At 40.1% G+C, this 19102-nt stretch overlaps 1 protein-coding gene across 5 annotated transcripts in view; it reads right to left on the reverse strand.

The window, feature by feature from the left end:
- SORCS1 (sortilin related VPS10 domain containing receptor 1) overlaps positions 1-19102 on the reverse strand; it is a 548833-nt gene that overhangs the window by 180396 nt on the left and 349335 nt on the right. For all 5 annotated transcript variants that reach the window (XM_058697716.1, XM_058697713.1, XM_058697717.1 and 2 more), the window contains exon 6: positions 3406-3470. In XM_058697716.1, coding sequence (XP_058553699.1) covers positions 3406-3470 — 65 coding nt within the window. The remainder of the gene's footprint in view (positions 1-3405; positions 3471-19102) is intronic.

Consider the following 19102-nt stretch of genomic DNA (forward strand, 5'->3'; position numbering starts at 1 on the left):
CCTGAAATAGATACCTTGAGGAAGAGGAAGAGAGAGAGAAAGAGTGCAAAAGGGGTGGGGGGAAGAGAGAGAGAGAGAGAAAGAGAGCGAGAGCGAGAGAGAGAGAGAGAGAGAGAGAGAGAGACTCAATATGATATTGAGAAAATCTCATTTTTTTATACCCAGTCAGGTCAGGCATTATGCTTAGATCCTTTATTTCAATTGGTGGGTAATTTCTTTTTTCCTGTTTTGTTTTGACAGGGATAACTTTTCAAATTAAATCCCTTTATTGAATTTTCACTCTTGGGTAGTTTCTGAAGATGCTGCCTTTGCAAAAAAAAAAGTAAAATAAAATAAATAAAATTAGAACTGATCTATTTCATGCCATGTGAAAGCTGAGCCTGAGATGACAGCCTGGCATTATCAACCTTCATGGCTGCAGGGAGCATAGGAATAATGTTGGGTGAAAGAAAACGTGCAGATCAGGGAAAGCGACAGCCTTATTGTTTTCAGGATAGGGGGTTATGTGCATTAGATGCCACAAGCCAGAAGCAGTATTATCCCCAAAAGCTTGAAAATTAAAGCAATCTGGGATGTTACCAATTCCATCTGTGGCTTTCTAAACAAGAGGTGCAGTCATGGGAGACAGACCCTAAAGCTCTTTCATTAGGTTTTCGTTATGGGACTTTGTTACTCTAAACATGTTTCACTGACCAGCAGCATTGGCTTCGCCTGGGAGCTTATTAGGAATGCAGTCTTTTGGGCCCGTATTGAATCAGAATCCACGTTTTAACAAGATCCCTAGTTGGGTCAGGTTATGTCCAAGCTTGAGATGCAATGCCCTAAAATTTTCCGACAACTTAGTAAGTGACTTGGTAACCCTGACAATGGGTCAACTGTGTGTATTCATTCATTCAACAAATATGTATTAAGCTCTATCTACATGTTGACACTGAGGCATGTGCTGAAGACATAATATTGAACAAAGATACACACGGCCCCTTCACTCCTAGAACGTCAAGACTGGTAAAGGAAAGATACTGTAATCAAATAATCATGGAAAAGGAATGTAAATAGATTGAGTAACGTCAAGCTGAGATGAGCACAATAAAGACAAAGACGAGTTTTGAACGAAAGCAAATAAAATAAAACACTGGTTTAGACTGGAAGTTTTGATATTATTCTGTGGTTACACTGGTGCTCATCTTTGAGGGAAGCCAGGTGCAAGGTGCAGGGCAACTCTCTGTACTAGTTTTTGAAACTTTTATGTGAGCCTAAAATTATTTCAAACTAAAAAGTTAAAAAAAAAAAAGAAATATTTACATCTGAAACATCCATACTGATTAATTACAACGAATGGGTCAGGGAAGTCAGAAGGGAAGTAGATATTCCAAGCAGAGGAACCAGTGGGTCTCAGAGCCTTGTGGTGACACATAGGACCCTGCACATTCCAAGAACTCACAGCAAGCCCACAGGCCTGCAGACAAGGAGTGAAGAGAAGACACAGGGAGACAAGCTAAAGAAATGGGCAGGTTCCAGATTACACTGCAACTATAGGTCAAGGTCAGGTGTCCTGAATCATTCTACCTGAGGGAAAGATTATTCTGGCTCTTGTGTAGTAAAAACTGGACCTTGCCGTCCAAGACAACCTCATCAGTTCTAGAGCAATGGGGGCGGGGGCTGTGACCAGAGAGAGCCCACTGAAGAGATAGGAAGAAAGCTCTAAACTGCTGAGTTCATTCTGTGTCAGGCATAGTGCTGGACATATTACATGTGGCAGTCCTGCCTGAATTTATAAAGGAGGAAGGTGATAGCTTGGACCCTGAACTGTGCCCCCGCTGATTCTGCCAAGGAATATATTGATTCCCCAAAGGGGAAGTGGAACCGCTGGAGATGAAAAAGCTCATGCCGTGTGCACAGTAATGAAGTAGGTGTGGTTTCTAGAGAGTCTGGAGTGCAGGGGTGACCCGCTTCTTTTAGCTGTAAGCCAGTGAAGTACAGCTGCCTTCCGCTTTTGTGTTCAGACGAGCTAAGGGCAAGTGGACAGGTACAGGAGACAGTGATGATGAAGTTTTTGAATTGCGAGGGGTAGGTCTCAATACTTAGATCATCACCCTCTGGCTCTGGGCTGGGCAACCTCATTGCTCTGCAGTAACTGCAGATATCAGTTTGCCTTTTCTTCTCTCCACTTGAGACTGACTTCTTTCTTCCCCCCATCCTTTCTTACTTCACCTGTTCTTCTTCTTTTCTCCTTCTTTGATCCCTTTAACCTGTGGTGCCCTATTGTAGGCCTGGTGGTACTCCTCCACTCCTTAGACCTTCTGGAGATCCTCTGGACCAAAGAAGGGAGAGGAAACTTAGGTTATTGCTGTTTAAATATATTACTTAAACCAGCTATGCCTTGGTTTCCTCGTCTGTAAAATTAGGATAATAACCTACAAGTTCTTGTGGGGATTACTTGTGATAAAATATATGCAGTGATTAGCATAGTTCCTGGTACAGGGTACGTGCTCAATGAATGTTAGCTAGTACAAGAATTGTTATTATTTTTAAAATATTTTTTAAATGTTTATTTATTTTTGAAGGAGAGAGAGAGAGAGTGTGTAAGCGGGGGAGGGACAGAGAGAGAGGGAGACAGAATCTGAAGCGTGCTCCAGGCTCTGTGCTGTCAGCACAGAGGCCGATGCGGGGCTCAAACCCATCAACCATGAGATCACGGCCTGAGCCGAAGTTAGACACTTAACCGACTGAGCCACCCAGGTGCCCCAAGAATCATTATTCTTAACTTATTTCATTTACAGATGAAGAAGCTGAGGCATAAAGAACCTAAGCAGCTTTTTCAAGATATTAACTTTTCATAACTAGTGAGTGAACTTTTGAGACGTTGAGATATGGGTGTGGATCCTGGACTGCAATTTTCTTTTTCGGTTTCATGTACTCAAAGCCCCAGTCTCTACACAAAGCATAGTCCCTCCTTGCAGCCGGCCTAACTGGGTTGCTAAACATTATCAATACGCCAGCAAACGAACTCGATCGATGTGTCCTTCAACCTGTTTATGATGAGGGACACACAGAATGGTTCTCTTGTCCCTGTCATTTCCAAGTGCTTTGTGACTTCCCAGACAAAACATTGAAATATTGCCTAGGTGGTATCTGATAAAATAAGGAAACTGGAAAAACAAATGAAAACAAAACAGCAGCAATAACATAATAATGACAATAACTACAAAAACTTCAGAAGTAAGATACTGGGGAACTTTCCCATAATCGGGAAAGAAAAACACCTTGATTTGATGAGAGATGCCGGAAGTGATTAAGACAATTCTGGATTATGAAGGACTTGGATTATTGCCACTGTGATTTCCCTAAAACATAGACTCGGCTCATGGTAGGTTGATAACATCATGGAGGAGTTGAATTACTTACGACCATCTATAGTTCTGGCCTCGAGATGCACAAGATCTGGTTCCTTGTTTGATCCCATCACAGACCTAAAACATGGAGAAAGAGGAAAAGGAACACCAACATGAATGACTTCATATGTGTCTTCAAGAAACTCAGCTGAGCCCACAGACTATTAACATCCACAGGATTTAAACACCACAAGCCTTGGAATATGTCTATGTTTATTTATACAACCTGACAGTGAAATTCCCGCTTCAAATAAAAACTATAATGAAACCTTTATTTGACGAAGGCCGGGCTTAACTCTGGCAAAGATGCTGTATGTTATTAGCTCAGACTTGCAAATAAGTCCTACACATGGCATATGTGTCTTTCTGTGGGCTCAGCTAGTGACAATCTCACTGACAGTATATTAAACTTTCAAGACTTATCAGGCAGATGCCAAGTAAGCTGCTTGCTTTAGTTGGGTCATTTGAATGGTGATTTACATTGCTGAGTGATCTAATTAATTTTTTCATTTGAAATGAGCAAAACTATGTCCTACTGTCCTGTGAACTAGGAACAAACCATGTGATTGAACCGATGCAGTGGCCCGTATGGCACAGAGCGACCATTCTCTGTATATTGAACCAGGGTTAGAGGAAAATGCAGATGTACCTTACTTTAGGAAGGGTGCCTGAAACCATATGTGTAAGTAAAATAAAATAAAAAGTAAAATAAAAGCCTATTTAAAGTGCCTTGGAGGCGTATATTATTTAGTGTAATCTTGCAGTGAGCCATACTAAATAGAAAATAATTATTCTGTTACCTGAGCTATAACAGATAGTTAAAAGTTGAATGAAAGAAGGAAGGAAATGAGAGGAGGGAGGGAGGAAGGGAGGGAGGATATAACAGTATGTGAGCTCTTTGAAATAAGTAAATTAATCACTGTCCTAAGGGCATTCCCAGAGCTCTTTCTTATTTGAACTCATTTTCTCAGCTCAAAGACTCTGAAGCATAGCTAGCTTAGTCTCTCTTCTTAAGAAAAGGAGTCTCCTAACGGCCCTATTATCACTGTCAGTAAGTTTTCTCTGATTGATACATGGTCTGAAATTCAGAGTCTATGCTCACAACATTAAACCCTGCTTTCTTCTCTCTGGAAGCAGAAATGTCCTCATAAGGGTTTTACGATTTCCCCCAAAGAGACAGAGGACACACACTTGGACGCTTCCCATCAGTGCAATCTGTATACGGGCAGTCGGTGACATCCTGACCATCATTTCAGTTAAATGCTAGAGCTCATCTGGGGATGGTGGCTCTCTACTTCCCACACTGAAGGGCTGACGGGATCCACAGGTGACCTCTTCTGACAAGGCCACAGTCCTCAGGCTGAAAAAGAAAACAAGCTCCCTAAAAACCTTCCAACTAGAAATCTCAGCAGTTAACTGCTGAGTTTTTGCAAATTATTAGCAGGCAGCTGCACGCTGCTCACCTCCCACCTTGCCTGCCGCCCTGAGTTCCTTCCTTGACGTGACTAGCTCTTCTTATTCCCAGGAGAAGGCTGGCATCCCAGAAACACATTGTGAAAGCTAGCATGCAGACCTATCTGCTCGGCTAATGGTGAATGTCAACGGGAGACGAAATAATTACCCTGTATCCAGTTGCAACTTTCCATGTGCTCATAGCCCCAAATCGATAATAGCAGTTTTCTTTTAAGATCTTTTATACCACATCTAAAGGCAGGAGCTGTTGTGTCAAGTGATGGGTCCCCTCTTATCAATTCACAGAAAGAGACAGGGACAAAACAGAATCATTTGCTTCTGCAAAGTCTCCTGTGGCTAACCAGCTCCTCTTACCCTGCCTGTTTTTTTTTCCTACCTGTAGGAAAGCAACTGCAACAAGAAAATAAAACTTTAAAGTCAAACTGCAATGTTTCCAACAACTTTTATTTGCTGATAGGCTCGCTCCTTTTCCTGGGAGTCTAGGAGTACCTCCAGATCTGCAGTCACAGATTATAAAGAATTATTGCTGCTTTTACTTTGTGGCCCCGGTACATTCTCAAAAGCTGAAGCCAAACAAGGCTAAATGTCTGCAGATGTGCTGGTTTTAACGGTCCTGTCACTGACCAGACACCTGGCACAAGCACATCACTGCAGTTGACCACAAAGCACTGTTGCCTAGCACATTTATACATTTTACTTGTAACTGTGGGGTTTGATGCTTATTTGTGTATAGTAAGACCAATTGTTGTGCTTAATAATGGTGGCAATAATAATAATGGGGGGTTGCCAGGGGCTGTGGGGGAGACAGGGATGGTAAAAGGATACCAAGTTTCAGTTATAAGATGAATAAAGTTTGAGGATGTAATGTACAACATGACATCAGTCCATGACACTGCATTATATAAGTGAAATTTGTTGAGAGTGGAACTTAAATGTTCTCACAAAGAAGAAAAGAGAATAAAGGAAAGGAAAGGAAAGGAAAGGAAAGGAGAAAGGGGAAAGGAGAAAGGAGAAAGGAGAAAGGAGAAAGGGGAAGGGGAGGAAAAGAAAGAAGGGTAAATATATGAGGTGATAGATATGTTAACTCAGTGTGGAAATCCTTTTACACTGTATATGTTTCTCAAATCATCACACTATATACTTTCAATATATTTTAATTTTATTTGTCAATTATACCTCAATAAGTCTCAAAAATAGTAACAAATCAGAAACAGCATAAACATAAAATTTAACCTCAAATATTCCCTTGATGATTTCCTTTTCAGAGTGAGATCTCAAGAATGGCTTCAAGTATCACTATCCATCATGATAGTAAGTATGACTTCTGGTATTAGGCATAAAGGGTTGGACACCCTTGTTTTATGTTTCCAGATCACCCTGTACATAACCTGTCATGGTTCATAATGGTTTGCTAGATCTCTTTGTATAAATGCCTCTCTTACTTCATTGAGCTCTCACGAGGCAGGTCTTCTGTTTTCTTTATCACTGAGCTCTCTGCGTTCACTAGAGCATAGAGAAGAATGTTTCCTCAGTAAGTATATAGACAACATTTTCACACTGGTCAATATCTGCTGTAATATCTGATATACTGGGTTGTTCAGTTCTGGGGCTCAAAAAGAACCTCTCTGGAAATGTGAGATAAAAATGTTTGATCCAGGATCCTTTAATTATACAAAGAGGCAATAAGCGGCTGTATCTAATAAATCTTTATATTGTCTATATATATATATATTTGGGAAAATGAATTCCCTTCTTAAAAATGAATTTCACAGAAGGGCGGGGAAACTTCATGCCTTTGCATGCATGGGGGGGGGTGTCTCTGTCTGGAATTCCCTCTTATTCTTCTTCTGCCTTAACTCTGTTTTTAATTAATTTTTATTTTTAAAGATTTTTTAAAATGCTTATTTATTTATTTTCAGAGAGTCAGAGAGACAGCGAGAGAGGGAGAGAGCAAGCATGAGTGGGGGAAGGGCAGAGAGAGAGAGAAGGAGAGAGAGAGACGGAGAGAGAGAATCCCAAGCAGGCTCTGTGCCATCAGTGAACTATGAGATCATGAACTGTGAGATCCTGACCTGAACCAAAATCAAGAGTCAGACACTTAACTAACTGAGCTACCCAGGTGCCTCTTAACTCTAGTAAACACACACACACACACACACACACACACACACACACACACACACACACACATATTTAGTTTGAATATAATATTTCAACAGTCATATACATTGCTCAGTGCTCATCAAGGTAAGTGTACTCTTAATCTTCTTTATCTATTTTACCCATTACCCCACCCACCTGCCTCTGGCAAACAGCAGTTTGTTCTCTGCATTTAATAGTGTTTTTGTTTGTTTCTTTTTTTGTTGCTGTTCATTCGTTTCTTAAATTCTATACATGAGTGAAATCATATGGTATTTGTCTTTCTCTGACTGACATTTAATTTAGCATAATACTCTCTAGACCCACCCATGTTGTTGCAAGTGGCAAGATTTCATTTCTTTCTTTTTTTTTTACGGCTGAGTAATATTCCACAGTATACATATACCACATATTTACCCATTCATCTATCAATAGACACTTGTGTTGCTTCCATATCTTGGCTATTGTAAATAATGATGCAGTAAACTTTACAACTATCAGCATGTTTAAAATAATTGAAAAAAAAACATAAGAAATAATCAAGCGTTGGCAAGGGTGTGGAAAAAAAAAAAAAGAACGATTGTGCACTGTTGGGAGAATCCAGATTGGTGCAGCCACTATAGAAAACAGAATGAAGTTTCCACAAAAAATTAAAAATAGAATTATCATATGATCTAGTGTTCCATTACTGGGTATTTACCCTAAGGAAAACAAAAACACTAATTCTAAAACATATATGCACCCCAGACCTTCTTAACTCTTACAGTCTGTGCACTCTTATAGGCTCAGCAGCAGATACATGAAGTTGAAAATAGACTTTCCAGTGAAGATGCCACCTATGCTAAGTTGGTTGCCCTTGCAGAAACTTCCAGGACGATGCGCAAACTTTGGCATAGTATAAATTAGGCTATGCTTCAACTGGTGACCTCACCGTCTATCCTTATTAACCCACAAACTCAAACCTTTCTGTATTTCCATTCCAGGTACAATGCATGCCATGTATAGATAGTCAATAAATGTTTACTGAGAGCTTTTAGAAAAGCAGAAGTATAAACCAACATGTAAACATTTATCAATGTATTTATGTATTTATTTATTTATTATTTTTTTAATGTTTCTTTTTAAGAAAGAGAGAGAGTGCGAGCAGGGGACAGGCAGAGAGACTGGGAGACACAGAATCAGAAGCAGGCTCCAGGCTCTGTGCTGTCAGTACACAGCCCAACCTGGGGCCTGAACCTGTGAACTGTGAGATCATGACCTGAGCCAAAGTCAGACGCATAGCTGACGGAGATTCCAGATACCCCTATCAATGTACTCGTATATACGAAATTTAGCAAGTTATTTAATGTCTCTGTACTTTTACTATTTTTATTGATAAAACGAGGCTAAAATAGGTTTTCCTAGAATATATATCTTAAAGCACTTAGCAGCTTCCTTGTACATAGCAAGGGCTCTGAAATGCAGCTGAATTCTTCACTTTTTTTCCCCCTTTCTTATTTTGGGAAGTAGGTGGGGAATGTAAACATCCATCTGAAAATTAAAACTAATGTTGGTAATAAAAGTTTCTTGAGATTTCATGGGTACCCCATTAGCAAAAATTATTTATTAAAATTATTTATCATCATATATCAATAGACAAAAAAAGAGTCAACAGCTCAGAGATCAACTATATGAACAAATAAAATCCATTTTTTATTTAGTGAAACATTCTAAGAATAAGGGCTAAAAATTCCCTGTTCTCAAGAGCTTTAGAGCTAAAGAGGAGAGAGTCACCCCATGTAACAAGAATTCTGATACTCAGGGTGCTAGCTAAGGACATAAGAGGAGTGACCTTTTACTTGCAGATGGGAACCTGTGGGAGAAGGAAGGTCTGAGAACTTGTGGGAGAAGGAAGGTCTGAGAACTCTTTAGAGTAAATGAATTAAATCTTCAACGATATGCAGTAATATGATCAATGGACAGAAGAGGTGGAAGAACATTCTTTTTAGAGATAATAGCAGATAAAAAGGCCCAGGGTCAGAGAGAATGGCCCATATAGGCATCTACTAGCAAGTAAACAGATCCGTTTGCAGAGTAGAGATGTAGGAAGTAAAATCAAAAGTTAGCCAGGGGTCCATTCATGAAGCACCCTGTGCTTTTTAGTCGATCCTAAAAGCCATGGAATGCCGATGAAATGAGTTAAGTGGGCAAGGCTGTAAATAGCTAAAAAGAACTTCCATCCCAGTCTGTCTATGTGTGGGTCTCCCCTTGCAGGCAAAGTGTAAGGTGAAGGCCCTCAGGCCATGCTAGATCCAGCTCTGTTGTTGAAAACAAGACAAAGCCAGCCTCTCACACCTATGCTTCTAGTATCTTAAAGTGGTGTTCACATGCAGAAATCATTTTTGAATAAAAATCTAAGGGTAACTAAAGCCAAGAATGCAAATAAAACAATCAGTCCCTGATATAGTGCAACGTCAGCCTTCTGAAATGCAATCAGCCAAATGCAGCCTTTGCAGACATTTTCTACAGAGAAACTCAGAAATGTCACTAGTTTATCACTCGCTTGGCATTTTGTCTGAGTTTATACCAGTTTAATATAGTGCTCAATAAATGCTGCAGAGCCACAAAATGTCCTGATATGGGTAACCGCAGAGCAAGTATTAAAAAATAAACACCATGATGGGATAGCACCTATTTATTCAGATTTAGAATTGCAGCTAATGGCATAAGGAGGAAGGAATAGGGATCTGCAGAGTAACAGAGGCTGGGGAGTTGGAAACCCCTGCTTTCTTTTTGTTTTGCAAGAGCATTCATGTTCCCACAGGCTCTCTCCATAAACAAAGCCCATAGAAGCAAGTGATTCTACCTGCTCCAGGGAGAACAAATTGCTGGCAGGTATTAGTGGCTGGATCCCCTGACTTCCTCTTCTGTAGCCAAGGGTTCCCTCTTCTGCAACCCTCACAGCTTGGCACTCAAGACAAAGGTCATCAGGAGAGTCCTGGCTAATGCGATAACTTTTATTCTAGAACAAAGCAGCTTACCCTGAGGTCTCATCTCCTGCCCCTCTGGAGAAAATGGGCTAGGAAAAAGTAAATAAAAAGCATCCTAAAAGCGTCATTTTAGCCTCTCTCTGAATCCTAAGAAACATGCTTGCTTGCTTTCTTCTGTCCTCCACACTGTCACGCTCATTTCCCAAAACCAAATATAGTTGCTACAAATAACAAATAAATAGAAAGACAGACAAAAACAAGTGCTTAGTTTTTTAAATGCATAATGGCTACTGTGAATCAACATGGCCAACATTCTTAGCCCCATCAAATTCTGCATTTTGCCATCCTTACTCCCCCCAACTGGAAGCCCATCCATTGAGTTATGTGATATCTGCAACAAATGTGTGTGTGTGCATGTGCTTGTGTATGCATTTACAGAAGCAAAGTGAGGAATGGAGAGGGTATCTGACTCAGTTAAGAGATACATAAAGCTCAGGAAGGCAGTAGGGGGATGAGGATGTTTGTTAAACAAAGTGCATGGTAGAAACAAAGCCGAACACAGAAAGCAATACTGAACAACTAGCACTATGTCTCTCTAGACATTGAAACAACCAGATCTAAATTGGTCAGGAAAATCCATCTTGCCACAATGCTCCCCCTCCCTCTACTTTCCCTTTCTCTCATTTAATGGCGTTGCTTCTAAAACCATTGATTAATTTCCCACTTTCTCACTTCCCATTGTTTGGGCCCCTCTCCTTACCTTTGTTGTTTCCTGAATACAGATGAGGGGATCTAGAGAGGCACCAGGGAAGATGACTACATGGTCAGTGGGGTCCCCAAACAGAAGTCAGTGAGCCAATGAGACACAGAGAAGTATATTTTAAATGATCCAACAGTTTGGGATTGAGGTAAAGGAGTAGCTCAAAATATTTCTTTAATAAAGTTTATTTTTATCTTTTTATTGGTTTTAATTTTTTTAATGTTTATTTTTGAGAGAGAGAATGAGCAGAGGAGGGGCAGAGAAAGAAGGAGACACAGAATTGGAAGCAGGTTCCAGACTCCGGGCTGTTAGCACAGAGCCCGACACGGGGCTGGAACTCACAAACTGTGAGATCATGACCTGAGCCGAAGTCAGACGCTTAACCGACTGACCCACCCAGCACCCCCCCCCCACTTCCCCCCCTTTTTAAACTGTAGTGCTATCATACTCTATGCACTTTTAGCAACTTGTAAATTTTACTCTAATACATCTTAGAGACTGTTCCATGCCACATCATAAAATTAATGACATAGATCTCTACTTTATTGCAATTTATTAAATGAAAATACCCAATTTGTCTACCTATTGTCTACTGATTGACCTGAAACAGAAATGTATAATAAAGGAAAAAAAAAACACTGGAAATATACAGACAAAATTTATCACAGTAGTCATCTCTGAGAGAGGTTTTAGAATTGGGGGTGACAGTCAAAGAGATCATTGTCCCTATCAGTAGTTTAATTTTTTACAAGGAATATGTATTTATGCATTATTCTTATAATTAATAATAATAAACCTGTACTATTATTAACAGTAAGAATGTTTATTCAGTCTGGAAAACAAAGTCTATGAGGAAACATAATCGATGTGTGCAAGTCACAAAGGATTGAGAGAAGCAATGAGTGAGGTTAGCATGCAGAGGAGACCTGGAATTTTCTCGAACCCCAGAGCACTTGCACTTCTGCCACCAACTTACTAAGAGTGCTTGGAAGGTAATGCCATGGAAGAGCAGTGGCAGGACGCACCACTAAAGACACAAGGGTGTGTGTGTCTGTGTGTGTGTGTTGGTCTCAAATTCTAAGTGAGAGGAGGAAAGTGTGAATGTCCAGCTTGAGACTAGAGGGGCCATATTAAGAGAAGACAAGGAGAGGACAGAACTTCACCACTTCCCCTTTCTTTCCATTTCTGTTAAGGGCAAAGGACTTTAGAGAGAAGAACAAGTAAGTGTAAAGGAAGTGAAACCTGAGCATTTTGTTGCTGGATACAATTTGGCTCAGAGAAATTATATTCTAGAAGAGAAGTCCAACAATAGCAAACTTCACAGTTTTTGTTTGAACATACCAAGGGAGGAAAACAAAAATGAGCGCGTGCCAATATACAATGATTTGTTAGTTGTAAAATAAGGAAATGCACTAAGATGCTTACACTTTAACTCTAGAAAATATACACAAAATAGAAAGTAAAACAGGAGCAAAATACCCAGGAAATGCAGTATCTTCTCCCTACATCTGAATGAATCATCTTTTACATCTCTGGGGTGCTGCTGCGAGTAAATCACCATGGAGACTATTGGTCTAGATTAAGGATTCCTGGGGGCGCCTGGGTGGCTCGGTTAAGCGGCCGACGTCAGCTCAGGTCATGATCTCGCGGTCCGTGAGTTTGAGCCCCGCGTCGGGCTCTGGGCTGATGGCTCAGAGCCTGGAGCCTGCTTCTGATTCTGTGTCTCCCTCTCTCTCTGCCCCTCCCCCGTTCATGCTCTGTCTCTCTCTGTCTCAAAAATAAATAAAACGTGGGGCGCCTGGGTGGCGCAGTCGGTTAAGCGTCCGACTTCAGCCAGGTCACGATCTCGCGGTCCGTGAGTTCGAGCCCCGCGTCAGGCTCTGGGCTGACAGCTCAGAGCCTGGAGCCTGTTTCAGATTCTGTGTCTCCCTCTCTCTCTGCCCCTCCCCCGTTCATGCTCTGTCTCTCTCTCTGTCCCAAAAATAAATAAAAAACATTAAAAAAAAATTTAAAAAAAAAAAAAATAAAACGTTAAAAAAAAAATTTAGATTAAGGATTCCTGGATTATCCTTAGTATTTAAACCTCGGAGGGGCAGACAGGTGATTCTCAATTAAGTTTTTCAATGAATGAATGAATGAATGAATGAATTCAACAAATATTTACTGGATATGGGACCATGTGCCAGAGGAAGTTCTAATGTGTTAAGGGTTTAGTAGTGAAATTAAACAGGATAATCACTGCACTTCACGATGTTCCATTTCAATGCAGAAGGCAGGGAAGGTATAAATAAACATAAATATCTATCAGGTGGTGATAACAACCTTTCTGGAGAGTTGTGTAGGAAAAATATATACAAACTATACGAAGCTTTAACTACATCAAAAACACCACTGTTATACGGTGTTGATCAATGGCTGGTGTCCATCTGTTAAGCGCAGAATCGATACCACACAGGACTTGCAAGGCTGTGCCCTTGTTGGCTTCCTGCTCATCAACTGTCAACAACTTGGATGAGAATACCTATTGTGTGTCTACAAAATTCACACATGACACAAACTGAGGAAAAATAATGATGAGATAAGAGAAAGGCGGTGGCAGCTCTGAACGCAATTTACTTGCCTGAGGGCATAGAGTTAATAAATGACACAATCAGATAGGAATTTAGGATTTCTAATTTTTCTACAGTTCTATGTATCATCTGTAAAAAAGAATGTTAGCAACAAGATTTCATTAAAAAAAAAAACTGTTCTGAAGAGTTAAAGAAAGAGTAGGTGAAGCTATCACTCTCGTCAACAGTATAAATTAAGGGATCGTCTTGAGATGAAAAGTCTGTTACAGGTTAACTAATTCAAACACCATATGTCACAATTGAGGACACCAAGGCTTCAAGAGAGCAAATACCTTGTCCAAGGCCACATCACTCAGACAGTGTCAAGATTGAAACTACTAACCCAGGTTCTTAACTTACTCCAATGGTCCTTCTCATGAAAAACAATTCATTTTCTTTTTACTCCTTAGTATCTCAGCAAAGATAGTATTAACATAAAAGATAATGTATGTGTCTTACACCAAAAAGGTAAGGAGAGATCATGGGAAAACTTCAGACAATGTGACATCCTGCGAGGGTTATGCGATGCTATGGCTTGAATGTTTGTGTCCCCCTCACCCCAAATTTATGTTGAAGCCTAACTTCCAGGAGATGGTATTAGGATGTGAGGCCTTGGGTAGGTGATATGTGCCCATATAACAGAGACCAGAGAGGGCCCCCTTGCTCATTCTACCATATGAGAACACAGCAAGGAGGTAACCAACCACCTGTAACCCACTCAAGAGGGCCTTCATCAGACCCCCATATCACTGGCATCCTGATCTCAGACTCCCAGCCCCCAGAACTGCGAGAGAGCAACTTCTGTTGTTTATAAGCTATCCAGTCTGTGGTATTTTGTTATAGCAACCCCAACGGACTAAAACATGTTTAATGGACATTAGGGTAGTGTGGACCTAGGCATATTTGTGTGGGTTCCATATCCTAGAATCTGAAACTAGCCTGGAAATTAAGTCTAGCTTAGATCCTCAAATATCAGGGCCCCTATGTGGCTTCTCTGCAGTTACTTGAAAAATGACAATAAGTTCTGATCCTTCTGAGAAACATAATGTTAGTTTCTACACTGGACCGGTAGGTCCCTGGCCCCTACCTAAGGCTGGTTTAACCATTCTCATAGCTCTGCTTTACTTTTTGAACCTATTATGAAACAAAAACACTGCTGGATATTGACACTGCAGAAAAAGTACCCCAGAAGGCTATAGCTCACAAGTCCCTCAGTGGAGAAGGGAAAGTAACCCAGTCAGTAAAGTATGGAGGGAAGCAAGGGCAGAATCCAGTTATACACAGGAAGAAATCAGATTCATCACAGCAGGGACACACATTCCTGGGGTGTCACAAGGCAGCTACTCTCTCCAGTACTCTGCTTATTTACAAAGAATTTCTGGAGTTCTGATTACAAGGTGTCCAGGGATTTGGAACTGGGCAAACACAGCGATGATACCCCGTGAAAATACTTTGAAGGCCAGTGCCAGTGTGCCTTTGAACTCGTATTAACTGCCTGGCTGAGGAAACGAATGTGATGATGGAAAGCATCAAACATACATTTTGATTTTTTTAAATTAATAATCCACTCTGGGTGAAAATTCTAAAGTTAGAGTCAAAAACATCTCAGTGTGACAGAAAGAAAAGAGAGGAAGCAGGGAGAAGTTAAAATAGAGGGGAAGGAGAGGAGCAGAAAGGAGAAGCCATGAAAGAGGAGGGGGGAAGAGCAGGCAAGGAGCAAAAGAGGCCTGGATGGAAGGGTGAAGACTTGATAAGGAGGAAGAAAGGGGCAGGAAAGGAGAGCTTCTGTCCAGTGGCTTCTCTGCAGGTCACTAAGCCTTCCTGTTTGTCTCCAGCCACCACCAGCACCCACCCTGAATTCCTCCAGCTGGAAATTATCCTTGAATGCTCTATTATTATTGTAATTGGTATAATTTATTTAAATAACACTGCTTTTAGAAATCTAATGGTAAAAATAATATGCGTTCACTTGTAATGGAAAGCGGACCAAGGTATACAAAGGAAAATAAAACATTCACACAGTGCATTCATCTGAAAACAACCAACTTTAACATTTTGTTGTTGATCTTTTAGGGTACTTTTTCTCTGTTTCTGTAGGCATTCCTTTTTAGAAAAAAAACAACAACTTTTGCATAACATAATACTGGAACATAGCATAACATACCATAATATTGGAACATACTATTTTGCCAGCTGCACCAGTATTCTGTCATTTACTTAACTGATAGGCTGACTACAGAGTATTGGTAGTGTCCATACATAATACTGTGATGATTGTCTTTGTAGGTAAATACTGGTCTGTCTTTCTAAACTCTTGATTTTTTAATAGGCAGAATTATTCAAGGAGGGAATTTCACTAACTCAAAGAGAATGAACATTTGTTTAAGACTCCTGCTACACATTGGGGCACCTGGGTGGCTCAGTCGGTTGAGCGTCCGACTTCGGCTCAGGTCATGATCTCGCGGTCTGTGAGTTCGAGCCCCGCGTTGGGCTCTGTGCTGACAGCTCAGAGCCTGGAGCCTGCTTCAGATTCTGTGTCTCCCTCTCTCTCTGCCCCTCTCCCGCTCATGCTCTGTCTCTCTCTTTGTCAAAATAAATAAAAACATTAAAAAAAGACTCCTGTTACACTGTCCAATTGTCTTCCAGAAAGTTTATATAAATTATGCTCTTAAGAACAGCATACACAGTGTCCATTCCCCAAGGCCTCACCAAGGCTAAGTACTATCTTCTTAAAAAAAATCTATCCCTGTGATAGTTTAATAAATTGTATATCTTGTTTGTTTTGTTGTTTTTATTTCTGATTTGTGAGACTCAAGATTTTCATTTTGTCTTTTATTTTTCTTTATAGATTGCCTATCATGTTCATGGGCTTCATATCCACAGAGATGATTTTATTCAAGTTTTCATTTGTAAAATGGATTAAATTGTTTAGGATGTTTACCCATTTATTGTACTTTCTTTTTCATATATCTTTTAACAGGTTAAGTTTGGAACCTGGATTGTTTCTTTTGGTAATTAATTTTTTTTGAGTAATCTCTGTATCCAATATGGGGCTCAAACTCACAATCCTGAGATTATGAGTCACATGCGCTACAGACTGAGCCAACCAGGTACCTTTGTTTTGGTAATTAAAATCACTATTGAACAACAAAGGTCAGTACTCTTTTATAGAAGTTTGGGTTTTGGTGTGAAGCAGAAAATCTTGCTTTTTCTTTGATGAAGACAAAGAAGATGGGGAAAGGAAGAAGTGTGTGTGTGTGTGTGTGTGTGTGTGTGTGTGTGTGTGTGTGTTGATGATGATGAGTACCTCCAAGTCACCCTCCTGATGATGAAGATGTTGTGAGATGCCCAACTGAACAAACTGGGGGAAGCCCAGAACCGTGGAGGGGAATCCCCTCCTCCAGGACCAATAAAGGAGTTGTGTCACTAGGAAAATCCATTTCCTTCTGAGATCTTCATCCCAGGTCAGACCCTAAAATATCCCTTTAAAAATGATTTTATTAGACAGAGTGATCTTGCCTTTAATTAGCAAGTGGCACCTTAATGGCATATTAGTGTCTAATGGGATTGTGTTCCAACTAGCCCAGAACAAGGGCACAGAGATATCTAAAGAAACAACAACACCAATAAGATGGGCTTATTCACCATCTTTTCTGGTCACTAACCAATGGTATAAATAGATAAATGATCAAGATGGGACAATTATTCCTTATAGGGGAATTCTAATTAATACTGATAATAAGAAATGATCGAAGTAGGAAATTACCATCAGAATACCACAGAAATAACTGTTACAGGCAAGATCCACTGAGGAATACTAGAATTAGTGGGCAAAATGCATAGCCTCAAAGAATCTTTCCCAAAATATTTATTAATTATTTTGGTGTTTTTAACATATGTTCACAAAATTTTTGATACTCTTCTTGCCAAGAGTTGGAGCTTAATTCTCTTTCCCTTGAGAATGCACTGGATTTAGTAACTCGCTTTTAACAAATAGAGTATGGAACAGGAAAAACAGTAATTCTGCAGTGGAAAAACCTGGCAAACCCTACCTTAAGTGATCAAGGTTAACATCACTGGTAATAAGACATATTGATATACTATATTGTTTGATATGATGCCATGAGAAGGGGACATCATTTCTGTGATATTCTTCCAAATAATCTATAACCCTGTAATCATGAGAAAATATCAGACTACCTGATTTCATGTACATTCTAAAAAATATCTGACTAGCACTCTTCAAAACTGCCTAGGTCATCAAAGACCAGGAAAGTCTGAGGACCTGCCACAGATTGAAAGAGACTAAAAGATATGACAAATAAGTGCCATGTGGGATTTTGGGGAAAAAGGACATTTTTTTAATGTAAAAAATTTGGGTGAATCCAAACCAAATCTCCAGTTAAGTTGACAGCCTTTTACCAATGTTAATTTCTTCTTTGTAAATACTACTCCATGGTTATAAAACATGTTAACTTAAGAGAAGCTGACTGAAGATGATATGGGAACTCTCCATTCTATCTTTGCAATTCTTTAATGCTAAAATTACTTTGAAATAAAAAGTTAGGGGGTAAACTATACCCAAATCTCCCAAGGATGTACTCACTTAGAAGAAAACTACTATAAATAGGAAAGTGATCTGCCCTTTCTAAATCGTTGGCGTCACATGGAATGGATGGGTCAGGTCATTCTATCACCTAAAGTGGGTAAACTACTGTAGCATTCCAACTAGTGTAAATTTATGATTCATAGATTTCAATAATCACAAAAAATAAAGTTATACTATTAAAAAAATGATATGATTGGAAAAGTGGCTCTTATTACCGAGATGTTCTTACTCTTCCTTTATTTAGAAGTAGAAATGCATGTGGACAGCCAGAGTTTTTTCTGATTCTAGAGCTGCCCTGATTACTGTGGGAGGAGTCTGACTGCAGCTGAAAACATAAATCTGTTGGCCCAGGAACTGTTGAAGTGTGAGGGTGGATGTGAAGCTCCGGCTGATGTGCCTGTACACTGTGCCTGCTTTGGGTTCCTCTCTCTTAGGCACCTTGTCTTCCTTGGCTTCCGAATACAGGAAGGCTAACTGCCCATAGGAGGCACATTCTGGAAGAGCTAGTTTGTTCTCTGGGTTAGTGATGCAGAAGCTCTCCCAGGCACATAAATATTCTAACAAGTTTCATCTTGTCACAATAGAGTCATAAAATTGCTCTGTTCAGCACATGATAATGGCTTTGTAATTCAATTATTGGTAGAATTTGTCTTCTGGTATTTATCTGCCTTAAACTTCAGGCACTCATGGAAAACCCTTTACCATAAATTTCATAAATGCTGCAGCAGGTTCTGTCCTCCACCCCAGGGCACATCTTGCCATGCCCGTGAAAACCTTGACAGCTTTCTCTAAATTATGGAATTGCTTTGTTTAGAGATGTTGATGTTTTAAGTGCCAGAGCCAAACGATAAAAAACAGTGGGACAGGTCCATTTCCTCTGGTTATTCTCTGTAGAGAAAGAGAGATCCTGACAGACAGAAAAAGTTCATTCTCAATCCAAAAGGCTATTTTTACCCATTTATCTAATATTGTGTGGAAGGGATTCCTTCAATTCATAGGAGGTCCTATGTGATAGCTTCAAAGTTCTCGAAAAATCCTGGTAACATTCTGAATACATTCATAAACACATCGGGGCTGGTCATCTACACGGACTCCCTGGTCAAAGAATTGGTTTAAGGATCTTCTGTCCACTCTGCCTTTCTTTCCTACCA

The sequence above is a fragment of the Neofelis nebulosa genome, chromosome 13 (assembly GCF_028018385.1).
Source record: "Neofelis nebulosa isolate mNeoNeb1 chromosome 13, mNeoNeb1.pri, whole genome shotgun sequence".
Lineage (NCBI taxonomy): Eukaryota > Metazoa > Chordata > Mammalia > Carnivora > Felidae > Neofelis > Neofelis nebulosa.